This window comes from Aplidium turbinatum, chromosome 14 (assembly GCF_918807975.1).
Source record: "Aplidium turbinatum chromosome 14, kaAplTurb1.1, whole genome shotgun sequence".
Taxonomy (NCBI): Eukaryota; Metazoa; Chordata; class Ascidiacea; order Aplousobranchia; family Polyclinidae; genus Aplidium; species Aplidium turbinatum.
In genome coordinates, this window is record NC_137485.1 from 21567031 (window position 1) to 21592312 (window position 25282).

The window sequence follows — 25282 nt, forward strand, 5'->3', positions numbered from 1 at the left end:
CAAAGACAAACACATCTGGAACAATTTAACGACAAGACAGAAACAATTATCCATGCAACATATAATAGGAACATTTGGTCTAACTATTCATCTGAGGCCGTCGATGCCTGGTTCAGGCAAGGCAATTGAAGAAGAAGAAGGTAAGCCTATAAGGAAGCTGGTTGCACATGCCATGCTTGAAATTGCCCACTGAAAATGAGATCTGAAATCTCCAAAATTGGTGATGGAGAATGAAAACTTGTTGGTAGATGCTGATTCACCGTTTTAATCTGAGGTACAACTGAAACGCTTGGTTGGATTGTTCTTCAGTTTCACCAAAAACTTTAGATTTTTGGTGTTACAGTATTGATTGATGTGTTGCTCCATTTTTGGGCTGCCGACATTTGCGTAACACCCAACAGCACTAAGTGCAAAAAAGCACGACACAACGCAACGAAATTCTTTGCAAAGATTACTAATAGCTTACTATGTCACAAAAAATCTGTATCAAAAGAACGGAATAACTCAGCTTACAGCTTTTTCAACACAAATCAGCAAAGACGTTGTGTTGCATGGTGAAAAAGTGAATTACCGACTATAGTCTAGTTACTTTTTGTCAGACCTCACATATCAGTCACAAGCAATAGGCCTATTGAAAGTAGGCTATTCCATAACAAAAACACTTTTTCTGTTAATTGACGTAGCTGACTATAAGAGCATACAGACACTTTAAAATGTTAAATTCGTATGGAGTTGTAGCGCTGTTAATCACAGAATTTACTTTGTTGCTCTCGTTTACTGTACGTTAATACTTTCATCCCACTTGCAGGACGAAGTTACATCAGGCGGGGAGATCCTACAGCCAGACGGAATACTTTGTGATGACGCTTTTTCAACAGAGGATGATCTTCCAATGCAAAGAGAAAAGTGGACTAGAAAGACCGACTTTATCCTATCGGTCGCAGGAGGGTTTGTTGGACTAGGAAATGTTTGGAGGTTTCCTTACCTGTGCTATAAAAACGGAGGAGGTAATTCATGTCTAAGCTTATATTTAACCTTCGCAATGCAAGCAGGTTCTTCACTTTAAATAATCTTGTATGCGGCGTAGTGCACATGCATAGTATATTTAGTTCAGTTTATAAAAAAGAGGTTGACCTTAAGTAGTCGGACGATTTAAATCTTGAAATAGTACATCCCATGTATGTACGGTACACTGTGTGTAAGCATGTAGGGTTGTAGGCCATGTACACGTTAAGAAAAGAACAAGTAAAGTTGGAAAACCAAAAATATTACTTCGCTCTTTTCTCCTCATTAGCTTAGATAGCAAAGACCTTAAGATGTAAATGAATACCAGAATAATGTCTTTTATGTCCCGTGGAGTGTGCCGCTACCATCGCCTAAAGTTATTTTACGCTAGGTCATCTTCATAGCGAAATTTGTAGGAGAAAACCATTAATAGATAAATATGTTGCTGTACGTTGCTCTGGAATTAATTTTCATGTTTGTATGATATTGCAAAATACCTAATATCAATTATGAAACGCATACTGAAGATCAAAGTGTATGAGTAGGAGAAGAAAATATTCCAGAAAAATGCAACAAGGTCACATTCTTTCCCTTATTGTGTTTGATGATGTTCGCCCTTCGTTACTGAAGATGGCCAACGAGCCTCATCAAGCTTTAGTAGGCCTATGTAGTTGACGTGCATGGGTGCGTAAATGACTGATGAGGCCTATCTGTGCGGTGAAGGTTTTGCTGCAGGATGGACATAGGAAGGATGGACATAGGAAGGATGGTTGGCTAGAGCTCTTGTTCAAGGCTTGGATATTGCGCTGTTCCTGTTTATTTTTTTGACAGCAGATAGCGTACGTTATTTCTCCACTGCTTCTGTGCTTTCAGAAATGAGACTGCGCCATGTTGGTCGTTCTGCGGCTAAGTCTTCCCAAGAATCAACGTCGATAGAAAACTCTTTTATAGAGGCTTTTAGAATGTCTTTAAACTGTTTTCTTTGACCATCCACTTGGTGTCTGCCGTTTGTAAGTTCATCGTACATCAGTTGTTTTGGAATCCGGTGGACATGACCTGCCCATTTAATTTGTGCCTTTTTCGTGGAAGTGAAAGTGCTGGGCATGTTTGCTCTACTGACAACTTCAGTGTCTGGAACTTTGTACTGCCATCGAATCGAGAAGTTTTTGGAGGCAGGAAAGGTGGAAGTGGTTCACCTGCCTTTCACGCCTCCTGTAAACAATCGAGGTCACACACGTATAAAGAAGAGTGGTCAAAATAGCAGCATTATACTGTATACCTTTATCTTTGTGGAAAGCCTGATTCTTCGTCTCTCCCACACGTTAAATCAGGGGTTCTTAACCTTTTTGTCTCCTTTACCCCTTGCCGAATGAAAAAAGTAAAATTTACCCCCACCGTTTTGGTGGCCCCTTGTGATGTCATCGTGTCCACTGTCCAGTCAACCATGCGAAGAAATACGCAACAAAGGAAGTTGCAATCTTAGCAGAGTTGCAATTCACTTTGTGGTTGAAGTCCTAATTAGGTTGTGTACAGTAAAAATGTAGCGCACATACTACGCTGCTGAAATGAAACTGGTACCGTAGTCTACTTGCGTGGAGATAAAAGAAAAAGACGAAAACTTACATTAAGCATAAATTTAAATCAAAATCGAGTGCAACACTACCAGTATTTAAATAACTGAAAAAATGAAGTTTGCTTTAATTTATGATTCAATAAATTTACCCCCTTGGTAGGTGAAATTTACCCCGGTTAAGAACCCCTGCGTTAGATCAATCCACCGAAGGCGATAGATGCTCTCGAGATTCTGTTGTTTATTTTCAAGTCAATGGTGGCTGTGTTAGAAAGAGTATTCCCGAATCACTTGAAGCTTTGACATACATGAAACTTCTGATCGTTCACTGTGATGAATGATGAGGTTCGTCATACGATTTTCCTGGGGCTGGTTGATACACTGCCACTGTTTATTAGTGCTGATTGTAAGTCCAAAGTTATCGCACGTAGAAAAGAACTTAGTCATTTGTTGTTGAATTTCACTTTGGGAATGGGCATTCAGGGCACAGTCAATACAAAAGTTTTGAACTACAATTTCGGTTACTGTGGTGATTACTTTGAAGCGTCTCAGGTTAACTAGTTTTCCATCACAACGATAGAAAATTGATTTTTGAAAGCATTTGTTAGCATTGCTGAGAACATCATGCAAAACAAATTAGGTGCCAAGACACAGCCCTGTTTAAAGCCATTTGTGACTGGAAAGGCTTCAGAGAATTCATTGTCATCAACAACGTTGGCCATCATTCCATCATGAAATCGTCTTACAATGGAGATGTATGTGTTTGGGCATCCGTATTTGTGCATGATCTTCCACAATCCTTCCCTGCTCCTGTATCTAAAGCTTTTGTCAATTCAACAAGGACAGTGTAGAGGTCTTGGTGTTGCTCCATGCATTTTTCTTGAAGCTGTCTGGCCGCAGAGATCATATCTACAGTTCCTCAGCCCTGGCGAAATCCGTACTGGCTTTCAGGAAGAAGGCTTTGCTCAAGATAGTTCAAGAGGCGGTTCAATTGAACGCGAGCAAGAATTTTTCTAGGAATTGACAGGAGGGACATTAGTCGATGGTTGTCGCACAATTGAAGAGTTTCCTTAAAAGGTAAAGGTGGTGCCATACTTGATTGTAAGCGTCGGGGATGAGAAAATATGGTTCTCATTGTACCAAGCCTTCTGCACTAAAGAGAGTAGGGTGGCAGTTCATTTCCCTCGGCTGACTTTCTTCGGCAATTATGCCCACCCAATTTATTGCAACCAGCTAAAGCCAAGAGTCGAACCAGCCTTGCATTGTTGTATAGCCATCGTTTTAAAATTTGGCTCTTGTTTGTGAGTAACAAAGTTGATCTATCGGTTGAAAGTAGGATGTGGTTTGGAAGTGGACGGGTCATGCACAGTGTAGGGTAAATCGTTTTTCAATTTTTTTTTTTTAATCGCTTATTAATAGTGCGGAAAAGTTGCGCACTGACATTGTAAGCACAACGCAAAAAGAAATTTCCTTTTGATATTTGTTCATGTTAATGTGCTGAAATGGATAAATATATATTGTATATGTATAAAGACGCGAAAAGCTCCAACCATTGAGCAAGCATTCCTCAACTGGTGACTTATTAGCGACAGCGTCGGGTTCTCAACTTTTGCACTCATTCTGACCATATAAATTTTGGGAAAGAAGTATAACACGAAAGAAGTACAATAAGTCACATTGTAAAAAATACAAATACTCGTAAGGCAATAAGGTAGTAAAATACTTGTCGAAACATATTCAAACCAAGGAATGCAGACTTTCAAAACGGGATAGAAGTTCGGCAAACCAGCCCAACAAAAATTAAAGTGAATGTAAATAAGCTATAGGCCTCCCATAATTTTAACGGTGGTTTTGAACAATGTTGTGTATATGCATATATTAGTTCTGGAAAATGTCTCTTGTTGGGTGCTCAGCCAACTTTTACAACTTGGTTCTTCATTTGGTGTTTAGTTTTTATTTAAAAAATATAAATATCCCAATTTGTAGTAGCGGTTAGATTAGATGAGGGATCTGGGCGATGGAATGGCGCTGCAGAACTTGGTGAGGTTGTCGCTAGCAAGCTACGACCAGTTTCTGGTGCAGATGCAATTAAAAACATTCACAAAAATCATTCATTTGTTTAAGGTGCTTTTCTCATCCCTTACATCATCTTCTTGGTGTTTGGCGGCATCCCCATTTTTTTTCTCGAAGTATCCCTGGGCCAGTATATGAGCGAAGGAGGTGTGACAAGTTGGAGACTGGTTCCAATCGGAACGGGTGAGACGTTGTTAGAATTTTTCTTTCCTTCGCCCCATCATTTTAACCGCGTTTAATGGCTTTAATGCCTTAGTTCGTTTCAAACTAGCAGATATTCAAAGCCTGATGTGATATGAAGGATTGCTGCGGCTTAATTGTCTACTATTCTATCGTTATGCGTAGATTTTAACAAGGTAAACAGCTTTTTTACAGGATTTACATAGGTGAGTAAATTCGCTGAAATTAACATTTTTTGCTTGTCCTGTTGCTGACTAACGTTTAAAGTAAACAAATATACCTGTCTGTGTTTGCTCACTGTTTTCATGGCATCTTCTATTGCTATTTATCATGATTAGTATACTTTGCGTATTCTATCAACTTACCTGCAGAATGATCGCTGAATATGTAGCCTACAGTAGTCTATTTAGTCTCTGAACCTATTCAATTGATTGAACTCACTGAACCAGTAAGCATTAACAACCAATCTTATTCTCCAACGACTTTCAGTTACATGTGGTTTGTTGGAAACACATAAATTTTAGGCTGTCAGTTTACTTTCATGGACTAAAGCGTTTGATATCGATGCCAATCAGTTACAAGTCCTGCATGCTTGTTGAACCTATCCATGGTTTGCTCTCTTTCTTGCTTGCCTTTGTACTATCGTCTAATTTTGCATGCCGAATGACGTAGTTAAAAATTCAAACGGTTACAGTAAAATTGTTCCAGGAATCGGGTACGCTTCCATGGTTATCGTGTCTCTGCTCAACATTTACTACATTGTAATCCTTGCATGGGCGGTCTTCTACCTCTCACAAAGCTTTACACTCGACCTACCTTGGGCACAGTGCGGGCATTACTGGAACACTCCGTGCTGTACAGAAAGATTTTCGCAAACACCACCTGGTGTCAATGTTAGCGGCACAACGCCTAATCCAGCTCTTCTCGTCACCGCCATGACGTCATACAACGACTCCAGCTATTGCAGTGGAAACAGGACGACACCTGAAACAGAATATTGGGAGTCAGTAAACTTGTTGCCATACTCGTTTATTGTGTGCAAATTAATTCATTTCAGTTTCAAATGATGATAATGCTACATGCGACATTTCGCCATAAGCCTTCAATTGCGATAAAGCTTTATCAAAATCTTATGAGTTTCTTTGATGCAATCCCTTTCGTACAACGTTTGAAACAATCGATCTGACAGACACAGCCCAAGGTTGCCAATTAGCAGAACTACTAAATCAATTGGTAGATTTGTACTTGATTTTTTTGTTAATTTTCGTACTCCTACCTACCCTGAAAATTACGTTTCACATGTACTATGGTTACCAAGTCGCAAAAATTGCCTTACATTGCACTTACAGTAGATTTTTGATTAGGCAACGTCATTTCAATTCAAATAAGCTTTTTATAGGCAACTCACCAACATATTGCAAGATTGAATAATATGATACGTTCTACTGGTGCAAATTAAGCTGATCTATCACATGATGTATAAAGTGACAATCTGCTTTTGTTTCGACGTTTCGTCAGTCGGACACGACTGACTTCTTCAGGGAAAATAAATAAAAGCAGATTGTTACTGTATACATCTTGTGATAGTTTAGCATAATTTGCACCAGTAGAACGCATCATGTTATTTAACTAAATGCCTGGTGGACGGTCTCATTTACTTTTCAGCATATTGCAAAATTGCCGTAAACAGTTTTCTGGTCTAAATTTTGTGGTAAAATACGATAAAGTGAAAATACAAATAATGTGAACATACAAAGCTTATAAGCACGATTCATGCGCGTGCGTGACATCAATACAAGTAGTTTGTATGAACCGTTGCTAAAAACTTTGGCTTAAAATTCAGAAAGAAAAAAAGAAATTGGCCTAATTTTATCGGTAAAGGTTTTATAAGAAGAGGGAGGTTATTTTCACTGCATGTGGTGAATATAGCTTAATTCTGCCTATAGATTCGGCCAATTTGTCGTTTTCTGTCAGAATTTTAGGCCATCTGGTATGAAGCTGGTTATAGTTGAAGTTGAGCCTCCGTAATTTCACCAAAACTTATCTCCAAAAATTACTTTTTAATAGTAAAGTTGCGTTTAGCTTCTTTTTGTTGTGTTAACTGATCAAAAGTTTTCGGCTTCTGTCTACAAAAATGTATTTTGCAGTTTCAGTTTTAGCCTTCATTCAGAGATTCTCCACTCAATCCTTTTTTATATAGCTGTATGTTTCATTTGCTGGTTTCAGTTTGATCACATAGATTGACTTGCCTTTGCTGCAACAACCTATCGCAAACCTCAGGCTAACAACTACTGCTCAAGTTGCTTCTTAGCAGCAATATTGAGTGTAGAGTGGTTGGTTATTGACGCGAGGTGGCTGTTAAAAAAGGACACCAGACAATGCACCAATACTATAAAGAGCACATTCAAAAGTATTTCTATATCCATGGATGATGGGATGCACAATTGCACATTTGACTTGTTTTATAATTATACAAGTAGGCATTTGTCACCACACATTGACATAGGCCACATTAGGTCTTGTTACAATTCCTTCTATCTCTTACACGTAAAGAGACCTGGAAAAGATTGATGACGTAGTTTTTTGGGATATCAAACGTTAACCATCCAATTGAATATCTAATAGTTCTACTTTTGAGATTGGGTATTGCTTATAGAATTACAGCAAACTTCTTCGTTTTCAAAATAGATATGCGCTACTACTTGCAAAAGCGACTTTACAATAGGTAATAACTTTCACTTTCACAATCCATTCAATATCGGCTAAAACTCTGCAATCGTCTTCAATATACTTTTCATTACGTCTTCTGAACTTCTAATCCCCATAACACACAACTCTCAAAAATCATACTCAAATCATGTGATTATTTATAACAGGTTTGCTTTAACCAGAACCTTCCAGGAACTATGGTAATATTACATCACAAGCAATGCTGTGTTAAGCCTTTATGGGGGCCAAACTAATCTTGGTCCCTCTACATGAAAATCTATGATTATAATTATCAGGGCCGTTGAGAAGATACTTTTGGCCTGGTACCAATAAGATTCTCGGGCCCCAAACTAACTAAGGAACTGTTAAGAAAAACGCACCAGATCCAACGAATACATGGAGGGGGGCTGGTTCCACAAGTTTCTGAGTCTCTTGGAAAAATTTAGGGCCCTAAAACCATCTCGGGCCCTGACTCAATAGTACTGTAACTCCTGACTCCCCTGCCAACGGTACTGATGATAATATAGTGTTTATTTTCACTGCATCAATATGGATAGATGGTTTACTTCAATAGACTTTCTGACCAGTTTGGAAAGCAACACAAATGTAGGCTAGGCTATGTAATAGAAAACACGGATCTATTATGTCATAGCTACACCTTTGCTTGGAATGAAAGCCAAAAGCATTAAAGATTTTTAAACAAAAATATACTGGCAATGGTTATGAACATTGGGGTCATTCAAACCAGAACTTATATCACACAATATGAGCTAGCATGTAAATTTGGCATGCTCATGAAATTGACTGATTTTTTTTCAAATGGATAAATTAGGAGAATTTTAATTTGGTTAGCTACATTTCATAGCGATATTTCTCTAAAATTACAGTTATTTGAAATTTTACTAACCTATTATTTATAAATCATTCTTTTTTTAGTGTCGTGCTTGATTCCAAGCATAGACTGCCTCTTGTATAGGTTTTCCTTTATAAGTACGTAGGCCTAGGCATAACAGAGCAATACATTTTGGGAGGCAACAAAATAGGCTATGGCTTTCACTAAAAACATTTGAACACTTTCACCAAATGGTTATTATGTTTTGCCTGGAATGCCTGATATGTTTCAACTCGGAATGGCCCGTTTCGGCTAGTACGATTGGGTTAGTCCGATTCGGCTAGTCCGATTCGGCTATTACCCTATTCGGCTACAGCCCGATTCGGCTAGTCCGATTTGGCTAGTCCGATTGGGCTAGTACCCTATTTGGCTACAGTCTTTATCAGTTAGTTCCCTATTCGGCAATTTTTTGAAAATCCAACGATAATCCTTCTGTAATCCAACAAAATCCTTCTATAAATCCAACGACGCCATCTGCTTATTTAGAGAATTCGGTATTTTATTCCACAATATCGTTTCTTTTGCATTCTTGCATTTTATCCAGTGTTTACCTTTGAGTGCCTTCCCAGACGGAAAAATCCGTCATTTTTGTTGTCTGGGTTCGTTTAAAATATGTGTTTTACATCAAAACAACATTTTTCATGATTAACAATAGAGGTTAATCATGAGATAAACAGAAGTGTTTAGTAAGTTGTTCGAGTGCGTTATTGTTCAAAATCATAGGCGCCTAACTATTTTTTTGGCCGTGGGGGCGAAAGCGTGTTTCATCAGCAGCAACGTAAATTCAGCAAATGTCACGCAGATGGATGATGTAATTATGCCGTCACACTAGGATTGCTTTTATTGACATACTCGGAGTTATCGCTACGTTCGACCTACCGTTAATTATTATAAACAAAACTTGACCACTTCGGTTGAGCAAGCACATGCCATGCGTCTGCGTTAGCTAGCGGTTGATGGACTGCGACTTTTTAAGCTAAGCACAACATAAAGTTTAGCAACGAACTAGATTTATTAGCATGAAACAAGAGACGAAAAGGTTTACTAAATGGAATGACAATGTTTTGAAAATGGAATGCAAATACTAACTTGATCATACGCTTGAAAATATACCTGTGGAAAGTAAAATCATTCATGTTTACATCCATTCAGCAGCACGTCACCTTAAATATATTTAAAAGTTGGTGACATCCGTAAGCAGCCCTTGAAAAATAGTTACGGAGAGACGTTTGATTAAGTTTTCGACTTGACATTGCTCCCTTTTCACTACAATATCGCAACTCTGACCGCTGTAAAACGCCCGTTTTCGCGTTGCAGATGAAACAAAAGATGCGCATATTCCGCCTTTGATCTGGTTTCCATGGCAACGGTCGTGTGTGCGCCATTCAGTGTGCGTGAGTCCGTTACTGCGTTGATTATGCGGCGTGTGCGCAATGCGGTTTGTACCAGCCCTTGTTGCGTTGGTTAGTGGTTACCTCGGGCAGAGACTTCAAGTTCATTTTCACAGCGAGCGATTCACTGGGCACCACGCAATTCACTGAAATGCAGAGGTTTCGACTTTCGAAAGCGACATCAAGTCTGTTTGCAAGCTCATAAAGCTAAACGCACGCTCCGTCTACGTAGCAAGTTATGTTTTTTTTTGGGTGCATTCAACATCTGATGACATTGAATCGACACAAAATGGTAGATTTTTGCTATGTCTCAGGCAGCAAAATCAATCATATTTACATTGATTCAACGTCTGCAGACGTTAAATCAATGTAAAAATGACAGATTTTGTTGTCTGGTGTGGGATTGTAGCATCGCTACTCGTTCTAGTGATTATTTATTGTGAAGCTGTTGCGGTTTGCATTCAAAAAATGGTCTGCTGCCGATCGCTAGTTCATCTATTGTTTTATGTATCAATACAGCATAAAAAGTTGCCCCCATGCAGAAATATGCGTGGGGGCCAGGCCCCCATGTTCAAAATACATGTAAAAACTTACATACGAGTTATTAATTACGGAGGTAGCATAAATTTGATGTTCTAAGACAAAGGCTTTCCAGAATTTTGTTATTGCTTTGTGATTGTGACAAGCATTTCTATGGTAAACAAATTTACCTCGCTTCCCACTTTTTTCTCCGCTATTCTCTTTTAAATACCGGCGCGCGTAGTCTTGCTCCTCCGTCAAGGGTTGGTAATTACGCAATTCATTATGACGCAACCGAAGGCTTTGATTTATCACACGGCTCACCCAGACAGTAAAATCCGCCATTTTTACATTGATTTAACGTCTGCCGACGTTGAATCAATGTAAAAATGACTGATTTTGCCGTCTGGGAAGGCATTCAAAGGTAAACACTGGATAAAATGCAAGAATGCAAAAAAAACGATAGCTTATTGTGGAATAAAATACAAAATTCTCTAAATTAACAGAAGGCGTCGTTGGATTTACAGAAGGATTATCGTTGGATTTTCAAAAAATTGCCGAATAGGGAACTAACTGATAAAGACTGTAGCCAAATAGGGAACTAGCCGAATCAGGCTGTAGCCGAATCGGACTAGCCGAATCGGGCTAGCCGAATAGTAGCAGACTCGTTTCAACTATCCTATTGTAAGCCATGCACAAATAAACGTACCTGGCTGCCAGATACTACAAGAGCACAGCAATTAATACTAGGCTAGTGATATCACTTACCAAACTGTACCATCTGTGCTTGTTAACATTACGGTACTAACACATACAACTGTTCCATTTAAATCAGTAGTTTGCTACAAGTGATTTTGCACCAAACAACTTATGAAAAAAACATTGATCGAACCATAGTTCTAACACTACCAAACGAAAACAATACTAGAGAATACTGAGCAAAGAGCATGCATGCTATAGCTAACTACTAACATTGTATTTGTAGGCCTACCGAACCACAAACATTGACTGAAAAGCCAAAAGACCATTGACTAACAATCACATTCCTAACGCCACTCACTCATTGAAACAAATAGGCCTACTAGAGAATAGCCTACCAGGGAAAAAAGACCATTGATTGAAAATCGTCGTCGTCGTCGTCGGCTCCAGCTCGTGTCCGAGCATTGGTTTCGTCTTCAAATTGAATTTGGTTTTGGATGGTGATGTCTTATGTGGCTTTGGAGGCCCAGTCTATGATTGAAAAGACGTGGGCAAAAGTCACATTGTATGGAGGGTGGGAGATGTGGTAGTTTTAGCTTTTCTTTTCTAGTGTTTCGTTTTTCTTGGGCTTTTTGTATCCTGTTTTTTTTTCAAAAATTTCCGTGCCTTTCCTAATTCTTTTTCTCCAGAGTGGTCTGTCACTAGCAAGTTGTTCCCATGAATCCAGATCAATGTTTACATGGTTGAGGGAGACTTTCAGCTGATCTTTGTATCTCATTTTCGGTCTTCCGGGGGGTCTTTTCCCTGTCTCTAGTTCACCATAAAGCATTATTCGTGGAAGCCTCGCTGGGTCCATTCGTATAACATGCCCTGTCCAACGAAGGCGGTGTTGCAATATGGTGGCTTCCAAACTGGGCAGCCTAGCGCGACCTCTACGATTGAAAATACATTGACTTCAAACCACACCCCTAACACCACTCATCGAAAAAGTTTCTAGAGAATAGCGTACCAGAGAAAACTGAGAGTAAAAAATATGCAGGACAAAACTAACTACTGACATTGTTCCAAACCACAAACATTGACTGAAGAGCCCAATGATTATTGACTGAAACAACATTGATTGACAACCACAACCCCTAACACCACCGATCGAAAAGAAAACTAGAAAATGCTGAAAGCAAAGATTATGCATGCCAAACCTAACTAGTAACACTGTACCATGTGTGCTTGCTTGCATTGACCGAACCACACTTCTATCAGAATGAAAGTTTAAAGCAGTGCGATGAAACATGTTGTTACTGAAGCATAAAAGTCTATTATCTGTGGCCCCTCCTGAGATGGATGGTTCTTACCTTGTCCCCTTTCCACCCTTTGACACGGCACTGATCACAAGATTTTAACAAGAACACATTATTCTAGTGAACATGGCTAGAAGAAATACGTTTGTGATGTCATAACGGCATACATTGCTTGGGGATGTTTCTTCAAGTAAAATACAAGTAGAACTTGGTTAATCCGGATGCGATTTGACCGGCGATTCCATCCGGATTAGGCGAAGATCCGGATTAACCGATGACGGTTCTATCAAGCCTGACGTTACCAAGATAGAAGGGTATCGGTAAAAATCACCGAAATTGAACGCATTAGTGGTCATTTGCCAATTCCGAGACGCGCGATCACATTAGCAACCCAGTGATAAAGTTCTTTTGAAATGCATGTAAAATGAATGTATTTGTAGACTCTGCGTCTAACGCAAGCACACTGGCAAAGTTACATCTTCAGACATGCGTGTCGGAATAATCTGTAGTCACTCAAAACTTTTGAAAACAGTTACCGAAGACGAGTTTCTATGAAAAACTTACAAAAAATCGGGCAAATCCGGATAAAGCGATAGACAAAGCGCAACTTTTGTCCGGAATAGGCGAAGATCCGGATTAAATAATCCGGATAATCCAAAGCTGTTTTTCAAGAAAAAGATTACAAATCATTTGTACTTCCAGTTTTATCCGGATTAGGCAAAAACCGGATTAACCAAATCCGGATTAACCGAGTTCTACTGTGACTTTTCTCGATTTGCACCTACAGTAGGCCTACGCGATCTTCTAGAAGCAAATTTCCTATAAGGTTTATGTAACACTTGAGCAAAAAGATACTTTAGATTACAATGAACGACAATAACATATCGTAATATTATACAATTAATCCTGGGCTACTGGGCATGACCAACAAACGGACCTTGTCATTAAACATTTTATACAACATGCAACATAGGCCTATACGATGATTAAAGTGGCTGAATTTCCAACAAACAGACATGTCCCCGCCATCTTTTTACATGTCCCCGCCATCTTTTTATATGTCCCCGCCATCTTTTTTCATTATTTTTATAATGTAAAAGGAAAAATATTAACCTAGTGTCACAATTTTATTGGTCAGACGTTTAAAATCTGTTGAAAGGAGGATAGCCCACAACATTTTTGTTTTAAGCGAGGAAACTCCGACCGTAGTAGAAATGTTTTATTATGCGAGGAAACTCTGGTGCATCTCGCAATTTGTTTTAGTTACGCCAGGGCCAGACAGCGCGGAGTGTGAAAATTCATTCAGTGTTGAACGTTTTAACAAAGCCTTGCACGGTGGCTGACATGCTTGAAGATGCTGAACTTTGTAGTGCTGAACTCCACCATCTACGCAATGAAGAAGAATTTCATCGTGCCTTTGTAAATGCTGAAAGGCTAATGGAGGATTGTAACCTTGAGTCATTGAAACTGTCAGGTCCCAAAAAGATCCCAAATCGTCTTCAGCATGGCCATGGTCAACCTCCTCAACTTTAAACATCAGAAACGAAATATCGGTCAGAGCATTTTGCACAATTTGCAGTCATTGACAGCGCGCAGCAAAATCTTACTGACTATTTCAAGTAGACCGATCTTGATCAGTGATCACTACAAAATTCTACAAGAATCACTCTTTATGAATTGCTACAATGACATGTGGTAGACGATTATCCTGAGTTCTCTGAAACGAGTCTCTTGCACAAGAACTATGCTTCTTTTGAAAGCAGAACAATGGAAAGTTGGTGGAAGATTTTCGAATGATATTCAAGAAGATGCCATCCGCTGATCTGCAAATGTTTCCGCAAGTTGAACTTTTTGTGCGACTTTGCTCATTTCACCAGCCAGCTCGTGTTTAGCCGAACGGTCATTTTCAACTTTGCAACGTGTCAAAACTTGGTTACAATCTACCATGACCAGGGGCGCCGGAAGCGGAGAGGCAAGGGGAACGATCGCCTTCCTGCCCTCAAAATTTCTCTGGATGGGGGGGGCAAGGGAGGCAAAGGTGCCCTTTTAAGGTCATGTGAGCTACTGCACATTTTTCAATATAACAACTTCTGTAGGCCTACAACATTTTTCAATATACCAATTTTCAATATAACAATCTCTTCCATGCCATTGTTCTTTGTATACCGGTATGTAGTTCTTGTAGGCTATCATTACTCGATAATGAGCTATTGTGTAGGTCACAAACATAATTTATTGAAATTCTACCACTCCTATGCTTCTTCAAAGACGGTTTTGTCACAACCATGTTTGATGTTACCACCAACTGTGAAAATCAAACGCCAATGATTCGAGGCACCTCTAAGGACCGTTTTGCATTGCATAGGACCAGTCCAAAGGTAGGGCCGACGGCGGGGTATTGTTCATGGCTGATTTATGAGAAATAAAAATGTTCGTCGTGGTCTTGGGTTTAGTTAGAAAAAAGATGTGAGCGATACAAAATTGTAGGAAAGTTAAGTAATGGTAGCCTATAAACGTCTTTGCATAGCAAAGAGTGTGAGAACCTGGAAGTTAAAATTTTTTAGAAGGAAAAGTCTAAGTAAGCCGTTATGATATAGGGTCAAATTAGGAAAGGTGAATGCTGAACGCAGTTTTAGCGCCATGAGGAGAGTAACAATGTGGCTTCGTACCATAATGACAGACAACAGTTTAAACAACCGAATGTTTGCGACTATTCACAAACAGGTGATGGACACCATTGACTTAGAAGCTGTTGCAAATGAGCTCATTCGAGCAACCGACGCGCGTAAAATGTAGGCCTACTTTGGATTGGTTTGATGTTTGTCTACTGTCGGCCTATATACACTAATACAGTATACAAATTATCCCGTGGACACATTTTATACTTTGCAGCAGATTGTGACGCTATAAACGTTAAATTTATCTTTCGTTTCTTCTGGTTCAAGCTATTTCAACATATTTCATTCGTTTATCTTCATCTGTCTTACATTTCGATTTATATGGCTATGAGGGGAAAACAATTAACGAACTTCCCAGCATTATCGCTATACCTTATCTTTAAACTTTAAAAAAAGGGCCCTTTTTTCATAATCTTGCCCCCCCCCCAGTCAAAAATCGTTCCGCCCCCCCTGACCATGACACAGAAACGGCTAAATCACACAATGGTCTGCTATGTACACAACAAAGTTTTGAATTCGATCAACCTGCATAATCTCTAAAAGGAATTCGTTTTTATTTTGCCGTAGACTCGTTGCCGAGTGTTTTGACGTCTGCTGCCCAATGCTGACACTGATATTCAACACTGACACTGAGTTTCAATATATACATCGCATTACACTTGTACCTACTGTATTTATTTGTTTGTCAGAACAGACCCTCGATCTTTCTAGCTCGCTTCGCTCGTTGCCCCTTCCTACCTCTCCAATAGTAAATCTCCCTACCAATTTTAGAGAGCAATCGGAGCCCGTGGTCTATTATAAACATGGGTCTATTATAAACATGAGTCTATTGTAAACATGGATTTATTATAAACATGGATCTATTGTAAACATGTTTACGGTCATGGATTTTAACGTGGAGTTGAAATTTTCACACGTTTGCACGTGAATAATTGAGCTAAAAGCCTGTGAAAGTTTCTCAATGGAATATAAGTAGATATGGTTAGCCAACATGCCTGTGAAAGTTTCTCAATGGAATATAAGTAGATATGGTTAGCCAACATTTGTTTGAGTTGTTATGCTATTAACCTATTTGTTAATTTAGTCAGTCGATACAAAATTCCAAAATAGAACCTAGTGACTAGACTTTTACATTAGAAATCTTCTTTTGAATTTACCAACTATCCAAATGGATGCGTATTGCGATAAATACTAATCAAAACAATAAAGCAGCCCTTCTTAACCGGTGCGCTATGGAAGGTGGCCAAATGCGTGCAAAAATCTGCATTAAATTAAGCTTCTAAAAATGTAACTTGACAGATTTAACTTGTAATTAGGTGACAAATTGTTTTTGAGAACAATTATTTTTTTCGTAAAATATAGATGATTTTACTTCTGTCAGTTTCAACCAATGTTTCATAAACTTTTTTACCTCAGGGCGCACCTGCACAGTGCACACCCCTGAAAATGTGATGTTGCACAAAGTAAGCGCGAATTTTTTTGCTATACCGGTATTTCTTTTGAATTGCTTGCAAAGTTTTATTACATGGGTCTCATAGTTGCATTATCTTTAAAGTACTGTATGTTGAATGAAGTAAGCCAAAAAAGAAGCCAAAAAAGTACAAAAAATAAAGGCTTTGTATTGTAATAATTTCAAATTATAGAAACACACAAAACAAAACTTTTTGTAGAAAAAATAGTTTAATCAACAAAATATCACACCACTTAATTAGCTGAACTACCCATTTTATTGCCTCAGATTCAGAGAATACATACTTTTTATCCCTAATTCTAAAACTAATACAGATCTTTTTGAAATATTGTTTTTAATTTCCTTGTAGTGCACCCTGTAGTTGCTTTCGCAATAAAGGATTGCGTAATTAAAGGTTACTATTTATAGGTCAGTGTCGACGAAGCACCACACCAGAATTACACAATAAAATAGTTCACCCATTCTAGAACAAAAATGTAGTCTGCTTAGAGACTATGCATACTGATTGTGACAAATTGGTTGAAAGAACCATTTAAGATATAGTGCCCCTCTATGAAGTCGAATGTGGCTTTTCAAAGATTAGTTCTTTTAAACCTCTTCGCTCTCACTCATAATACTTTTTTTTTTGATTTCGGCAAGGTAGGCTACTTCAACCAGACTTATTTTTATCGGAATTTTTCAAAATCCCGTTAAGAGCCTAACGAGTTGGACCGTTTAACCCAGTGATTTCCAAACTTTTTCTATCCGCATACCATTTAGTCTACAAGACCTACAAGGTAAAATGTTCTACAATTGGCGACTGATTTTATGTGAAAACGAGATTTTTACATTGCATTTACTAAAGGCGCCCACGTTTCAGGTTTCTCCAAATTTTCACAAAACGCAAAAACTGAAGAAAGCAAAGAAGATCACAGTAAACTTGACATTTCGGTTTTCTAACAAAATTGGTTAAATTACCTTTATGCTTTTGCACTACGTATAGGTTGTCAAACCTTAGCACAGTGGTTCTTAACTTTTGTGTTAACACGCTTCTTTTCAACAATGATACAATTTTCTGCCCCCCCCCCCCCCTGGTTTTGAACAACTGTAACATCAAAAGTAAAATTTGATTTTTGTCAATCACGGTAGCCTACTTATTAGTGAGGAACTTGGAATTAAATAACTAGATTTTTAATGCAAGGTTTAACTCCGAAAGCTGTGCAGGGTTGCTAAACTTTTCAACTCTCAGTCTGTCCTTGGTCTTGACAGCAACTTCTGTAAAATATGTTGCTTCACAAGGATGTGTGGTTCCGAGCACTGTTAGTATTTGAATAACCTGAGTTGAGAAAAATGAGCAAACACAAAGTGGATGTCGAATACCTGATTCTTTAAAGTTTTTGTGCATCTTCAATAAAGATTTTGATAAACTTCCAGGTTTTCATCTTTGCCTGGAATTATTTCATTATCACAAAAAACCGCAGATCTTCAATCACCGGGCGTAAGTCTGGATACGACAAACAAAAACCCAACTTCTGTAGAATATGTTGCTCCACAACGATATGTGGATCCGAGCACTGTTTGTGTTTGAATGTTCGTTTGTTTAAACTCAAAGTAACCATCTGCAAGTGCAGCGTCCAACTAACTAAAGATCACTTGATTTTATCTAGGCCCACCTACTTTTAAAATGGTTCCTGTATGCCTGCAACTGACAAGAGAACACGAGACAGTGTTTTTCTTTCAAGGCTAAGGTTTATGATGGCATGAAGGTCGGTAGTATCGCAATGAAAATCAACATTTTAGGATCAAATAGCAGTAAACTTTTCATTGCATCCGATTTTGTTGTTCTCGTAATCTTTTCCTGATCTCATCACTTTGTTGAGATGTTTCTGAAATATTTGGACATATTTCACGCCATTGTGATTGGAATACGTTATTTGAGAGTAAAAACTGCTGTCTTCGATAAAGATGCATCAGACTCGGTTAAAATGCAGCAGGACAACTTTATTTTTTATTTGCTTCTTTGTCCTACAGTTAAACTTGCGCTTCAGCCAAGTCATTTATTATTTCTTCAAATTGATTCACATTTCTTTATATTTTCTTTACATGATTTTAATGGAACAGACGTCGCGTTCTTGGCCTCTCTACTGGACTTTCCGACGTCGGATCCATACGATGGGAACTTGCTCTCAGCCTTCTAGTGGTTTGGGTGATTTGTTACTTTTGCATATGGAAAGGAGTCAAATCCACGGGAAAGGTTGGCAACCCTTGTTTTATTTTGTTAGGATTTATTTCTGTGAATTGTAAAAGATCACACAAGTAAAATAAAAACAATGTAAAAACAAATTTTTGTGTCTGGGACGTTAGTTTGGGTTAATCTGGGGCGCCGAAAGTGCAATCAGTTTTGTCCTATTCGTTCTGGTATTCGATATGTGGTATAGTCCCTGCGGCGCGAGATTTTTCCTAGTTTTGATTTACCTCATCGACACCACATGATTTATCAAAAACTTCATTTTTTCAAGTAGGGGAAGGTATGGTCTAATGAGCCACTTTTTCACATTAAAAGCTATAGTTGGTTAACTAATTACTCTATGATGACGAAACTTCCACACAACATAGTGTGATCACTTCAGTATATTGTGTAAAAAATTCAACCACATATAATTATAGGATCAATAAAAATATTTGACAACATTGACGGTGATCAGAGTGGTTCAAGGGTGCAAACGCGTTTGGACCCTTGAACCACCTGGTATGGACTCTTGAACCACTCTGATAAGTTTGACCTTAAAGATGTTTAAAGCAAACTTTTATGATACAGTAAATACACTGTCAAATGTGCACACTGCTAACAGTTTGCAAAAATAGATTGAGCAATATTAAACTGCGAAAAGGTGGTTCAAAACTTTTTAATGTCGACTGTTTGTTTTGTCGTTCCTGCAAGTGGTGGGGGGAGGACAAAAACAATTGATAAGGCATCACCAGCTTCGCTAGTCATTTTATAATACTTTACACTCTACTTACAATACACAATAATTTCTAAAATAAAAAATAAATAAAACATGTTTATTGTCCCTCACTTAGGCATTGTGCTAACCCATGAACTATATAGTTCAAGGGACAACACTTTTGGCGGATCATGGGTCAGAACTGTTGGTGACAAAGTTCCATCTTAGATTTACTTAATTAGAATGAAGTAAAGTCTAAATGAACAGTACTAAATCCTGCACTATATAGCCCATTACAATTTTGAATTTTATATCTCGATGCTAGCTGTATTTAAGTTTCTGTAAAGCTCCAAACGCAAATGAGAAATTTTACTAAAACACCTCAAAATCACACCCCACCCTCTAACTTGCAAAATTTTAAAAGATTCAATCCAAAACTTTCCAAGAAATACTATTGAACTAAATGCAACTTATTTAGTTGATAAAAAATCTACTATAAGGTTTTATTCGAATTTGGAAGGGGGTGGCTCATGGGTCAGGTATGGTCATAGGTCCATACCTTCCCCTACACAAAAAAGTGACCTTGAAAGTGATCTTGATTGTCGAGATCACCAAAACTGGTGATCTTGCCCATCTCTGTATATTGTATATACGTACACAATTCTTTCCAACGTGCGCACTGGAGGCCGATGTAATTTCTATTCTAAACTCTAAGCTAAATTCTCTTTATGTCCCTTTGAAAGATGATTTTAAGAATCCAAATTGCCAAAGTCTGATCACTGATTTTCAAATTACTGCAAAACTTTTAATTTTACGTTGAAAGAATGGCAAAAATTTCTTTATTGTTAGTGTTTCCCGATGCTTGTCAGATTGCAAGCGCAAGTGTCTAAATAAAAATCTAGTTCATTGTTTGTATGACAATAGCACAAATGTAGCTCAAAAGAAAGGTCATCAATAAATAATGTTACAAGAGATCTAATTCAAAAACTGTCAAGGGAGGCAAACGTGGCCTATGAAACCATGTTCAGAGTTCTCAAAAAGGATTTGAAGATGAGCCCATTCAAACACATGAAGAAACAGTTGCTAAATGCCAATACCATTGAGAAACGTCTCTCCAGAGCCAGAATTCTGCTCTCACGCATTGAAGGGAAGAGGCACGCTGCCAAATCTTGTGCTCAGCGATGAGAAGACATTTGATGCCCGGCATCACTTTAATAGTCAGAGTGATCGTGTTTGGTCAAGAGATGGTGACGTGGAACCCCGGGTAGTCACTCGGAGACAAGGGGCGGCATCAGTGATGGTGTGGGCCGCAGTCAACAAATCAGGAAGAAGTCCATTGATTTTTGGAGACCAAAGAGTGAAATTGAACCAAGAAAACTACTGAAATGATATTCTTGAGGGTTCATTGCTGCCTTGAGCAAAGAAACACTTCAAAAAACGTAATTGGTTATTCCAACAAGATTCTTCCCCTTCACATGGAGCTAAGAGAAGCTAGGAGGAATTTTTCCGAAGGGATAGTTACGAGATGGATTTATACCTGAGAAACTTTTGCGTAGGACATTTTCCCTACATTCTCCTCTACTGCTGGTGCTAAATTCTCGTAGGGCTGAATCATGAATAACGAAGTTGAATCGTTGCACGTTTGCTGTGTGATTGGTTGCGTTATGATTTTAGCTTCGTAACTTTGCCCAACCAACACGATTGTTTCTACTCTTGGTTTCGTTAATTTCAATATACAAATGTGTAATTCTATACGAGAACAGTAAGTGTTATTCAGGTAGTCTACACTATTTGAAAAGGCTGCAAACTCTTGGGGAAGGATTGTTATTAACCATTTGCTCTATGTCACAATGATTCAACTATGTTTCAATGATGCCTTTGACTCAATCCTAAGCTATAGTTACCGATTCAGCACTTCATGAAAAATCATATTCAACAAATATACTTCGTATACGTTTCACCAGTTTCTATTTGATAGCAGTTTTATTCGTTGTGAATTTAAACGACAGTATGAAGATTTGATATAAACTGGCTGGCGTGTTTGCTTTTGAGAAGCGGTTATTAGACGATAGGCCTACATGGAATCACCAAAAATATAAGCATCATTGTAAATAACAAAAGACTGTTGTTCACAGTTGATATAAGGCTTAACCCTATCTGCAGCGACACGGGGTTTTATGAGGACGCCCCACTCTAGTAGAGAGATATTGTATAGAAGGAAATATGCTAGAAATGTGAAATTTCTTGACTTTTAGTTTTTATTCTTTGTGAATTTTCTAATCCTACACTGGTCATTTTTCTACCTTCCTGCCCTTCACAATAAGCATTTTGTCTCAGGTAGCTAGACATTTTCTTGCAATGCTAGTTATATATATGTTAATGTTAGTGCAATATAAATGTTATTACAATTACTTTGAAATGTAAAAACGCTCAAAAATACCTTATATTTATGAGCAGCAGTAATTTTTTGTTTAGTTTAGCATTATGCTTTATGTTATAATTCAAAAAATTCGAAGCTTTGAAGCTATTTTCGGGAAATTAGAATAATAACCAACTTTCTGCCGGTTTTTCATCTCAAACACTTTATTTCAATATTTTTTTGGGGTAAAAATTTAATTTCTGTACACACAATACACATGGTTATTATCTTGTCAAATATTTTGGCTCTGCGATTTTTGTAGCTCCCGTTATTAGCGATTAATTAACACGGGGCTAAGATAGCCCGTGACGTACTTTCCGCGTACGAAAACAGCCCGTAATAAGATAGTCTCGTCCAATCGTACTAAGATAGGGTTAATGTTTATTGGCATTGAGCTTATTTGACGGAGTATGCTCAATGTCGCAACCACTAGGTCAAAATTGAAAACCTTTCCTTGTTTCAAATAAATCAATAACCGCTGCTGCTTGCTGGAGTAAGAATTTCGAAACAATCCCAACACTTGTAATATCTGCGAAATCAAAATAAAAGTTCCGGGTCAAGTATCGGCCTTCGGCTTGTTCCGATGGTGCATTTGAACTTTGTATGTATTTGCATCTACAGTCCTAAAATGTGAACAGTTCCACAGAATAAAATACGTTGGATCTTGAAGCAATGACACCATCTCGTTTTGGAACAATTTTAATTAATATCTTTGTTGCTTTCGATGTATTGGTGGTTTGTTGTGCAGAATAAGGGGCAGTCGTTCATCACTTTCAATTGGGCAATATTGGTGTGTTAGCATAGAAGGTTGGGGCAATATTGGTGTGATAGCATAGAAGGTTGGGGCAATATTGGTGTGATAGCATAGAAGGTTGGGGCAATATTGGTGTGATAGCATAGAAGGTTGGGGCAATATTGGTGTGATAGCATAGAAGGTTGGGGCAATATTGGTGTGATAGCATAGAAGGTTGGGGCAATATTGGTGTGATAGCATAGAAGGTTGGGGCAATATTGGTGTGATAACATAGAAGGTTGGGGCAATATTGGTGTGATAGCATAGAAGGTTGGGGCAATATTGGTGTGTTAGCATAGAAGGTTGGGGCAATATTGGTGTGATAACATAGAAGGTTGGGGCAATATTGGTGTGATAGCATAGAAGGTTGGGGCAATATTGGTGTGTTAGCATAGAAGGTTGGGGCAATATTGGTGTGATAGCATAGAAGGTTGGGGAATCGGGATTACAGAATGATGAATTCCAAGAACATGATAGTGGATTTTTAGCTTTTGGCTGCTTTCAATAATCGAAAACGAATTTGATACTTGATTCTTGAATTTAGGTTGTCTATTTTACTGCCACTTTCCCTTTCTTAATGCTTATCATCCTTCTCGTACGAGGTGTGACTCTTCCAGGAGCAGCGAGTGGCATCCGCTTCTATCTCACTCCTGACGTATCTAAACTAAGAGACCCACAGGTGAGTACAAGACGCATTCACCATTACTATTGTGGACAAGGCTTACTAGAATAAACTGCATTGATGTCAAGTATGGTTGCTCATAAAATTAAATCAATATTTCATGTTGACAATGATCAAAAACCACGTCTTCCAATGTACTGCAGAGTCACGTTGGTGTTTCTTCGGTGATTCAGAGTGGTACTACTGTACAACCTTTTTTGTTTCTTGGTTCTAACCCACATTTCATGATTGCTTATGACTAGAAATATGGGAAAATTACATTTTTTGTTTTCAAAGTTTGTTTTTTTGGTTTGGAGAATGAGTTACTTAAATTATTAAATTTCTGTGAAAATGCAGCAAGTTTGGAAATTAGATTTAGTTTGGAAATTAGATTTATGGATTATGTGTTCATCGAGCGTTGTTAGGTGTACATATCTAATCTATCCTTGGGTCGGTATACAGGACATTGGTAGAGAATGTGGTAAGCAGTCTGAAAATCTGAACCACATGCACAAGATGGTGAGTCGGCGAGGTCCCATTGGAACATGTTGCTATTGAAAAGTTCCAGTTGGCAAGCGATTGAACTTCACCCATTCCTTTCAAGTTAGTTTTGCTGCGGATGGAGCATTGAGAAGGACCGTGAACTGAATTGGTCTCCCGACTTCTTTTCATTTGAATACTATTCCAATCTTCGGAAATGTGGAAGTTGGAGTTGCAAATAGCTGTAGCCATGGCCACCTGGAGATGCGGCCTGATTTGTCACATTTTGCAGATTTTGATTACAGCTACTGCTAGTGCTTGACTGACATTTTTTGAAATCTTTTTACTTTTTGCGGTTTCCTAATGACATAAAACTTTTTTGTTTTATGAAAGCGTAAAAATCTAATTTTTAGAAAATTTTATTTAAACGTTCGCCCAAAGTTAGAAAAACCTGGAATTTTTTGCAAAATGTGACAAATCAGGCCATATCTTTAGATGGCCATGCTGTAGCTTGGCCGGAAAAAAGGCGTCGAGATTTCAAGCGGTGGGGCCTTTCAAGGTGCGATTTTAAAACCATCTGGTTGAGGAGGTTGTCATCCCTTGACATAGCATGTAAAACCAACCTATGTACGTGATTTTTCCCTACGCAAACTAGCTGGAGGAATGCCTGATGGTACCAGCAGAAAGTCAGTTGGAGTGGAAAACAGGCAACCGGCGATTTTTCTCATGGTAGTGTTGAGGGCAGTGTCAATTTTGCTAGTGCGTACGCTGCGGCACCAAACGGAGAGAAGCATATTCGGAGGTAAACAAGTGCAAGAGCACTTGTAAGGAGTATGGAGTAAGATTGGGCTTCGGGATCAAATTTTAAATCCCGGGATTGGGATTTCCTGGGATCTTTACACCTGAACCCCGGGATTTTTTGAGATTAACAAAGTATTAAAATACACATGCAGGCTACATAAAGCACATTTATTTATTGTAATACTTCTTGCTATTGAGATTTTTTTGACTTCGATACTTCGGTGGTGTGGTTTTCTTGCAGGAGCAATGCTGTCACGTTATGCTCTTGTGTGAGATATTCCAACATGTTGCATTTGGCTTTGGTAAGGCCAGGGCTGCGATTTTTTCTTTCTTGCCGAACGACCAAAAATTCTGCGTTTGTTTGTCGAATAGTAATATGACGTCACAGGAGTCAGATTATAAATAAGCGTTTGGTCGCCAGTTACCGCACAAGTTGTGTGGTATCAGAATCACTTACTAAAGCTTTTAATCGCACGCTGGTTGAGTGATTGCAAAGGAGTATCAAGCGCTAAGTTATGTACCTACCGGACATGTATACAGCCCTCGAAATTAGCTTGTATCTACGACGGCAAAAACATTGCCGTCGCCAAATCAACAAACCTTGGATTACGGCGGCAATTGCCGTATGCTTTAATGTTTAATCAAACGAATTTTATGCGTTTCTTCATCGCGTGTCACACGGCGGTAGCCCAGAGCATCACGCAAGCTATTTTATGCGC

At 38.5% G+C, this 25282-nt stretch overlaps 1 protein-coding gene and 1 long non-coding RNA gene across 2 annotated transcripts in view; one reads left to right on the forward strand and one right to left on the reverse strand.

Moving 5' to 3' along the window:
• The window catches only part of LOC145783252 (uncharacterized), a 30741-nt gene extending 18312 nt beyond the window's left edge, over window positions 1–12429 (reverse strand). Inside the window, exons 1-2 of the long non-coding RNA XR_014290916.1 lie at window positions 12391–12429; window positions 5645–5812 (exon numbers count right to left, since the gene is read on the reverse strand). This is a non-coding gene — a long non-coding RNA (uncharacterized LOC145783252). The remainder of the gene's footprint in view (window positions 1–5644; window positions 5813–12390) is intronic.
• Window positions 1–25282, forward strand: part of LOC145783247 (sodium- and chloride-dependent taurine transporter-like) — a 98281-nt gene that overhangs the window by 37107 nt on the left and 35892 nt on the right. The window contains exons 2-6 of the mRNA XM_082595065.1: window positions 809–1007; window positions 4700–4831; window positions 5537–5831; window positions 18586–18718; window positions 23166–23300. Coding sequence (XP_082451191.1) covers window positions 809–1007; window positions 4700–4831; window positions 5537–5831; window positions 18586–18718; window positions 23166–23300 — 894 coding nt within the window. The remainder of the gene's footprint in view (window positions 1–808; window positions 1008–4699; window positions 4832–5536; window positions 5832–18585; window positions 18719–23165; window positions 23301–25282) is intronic.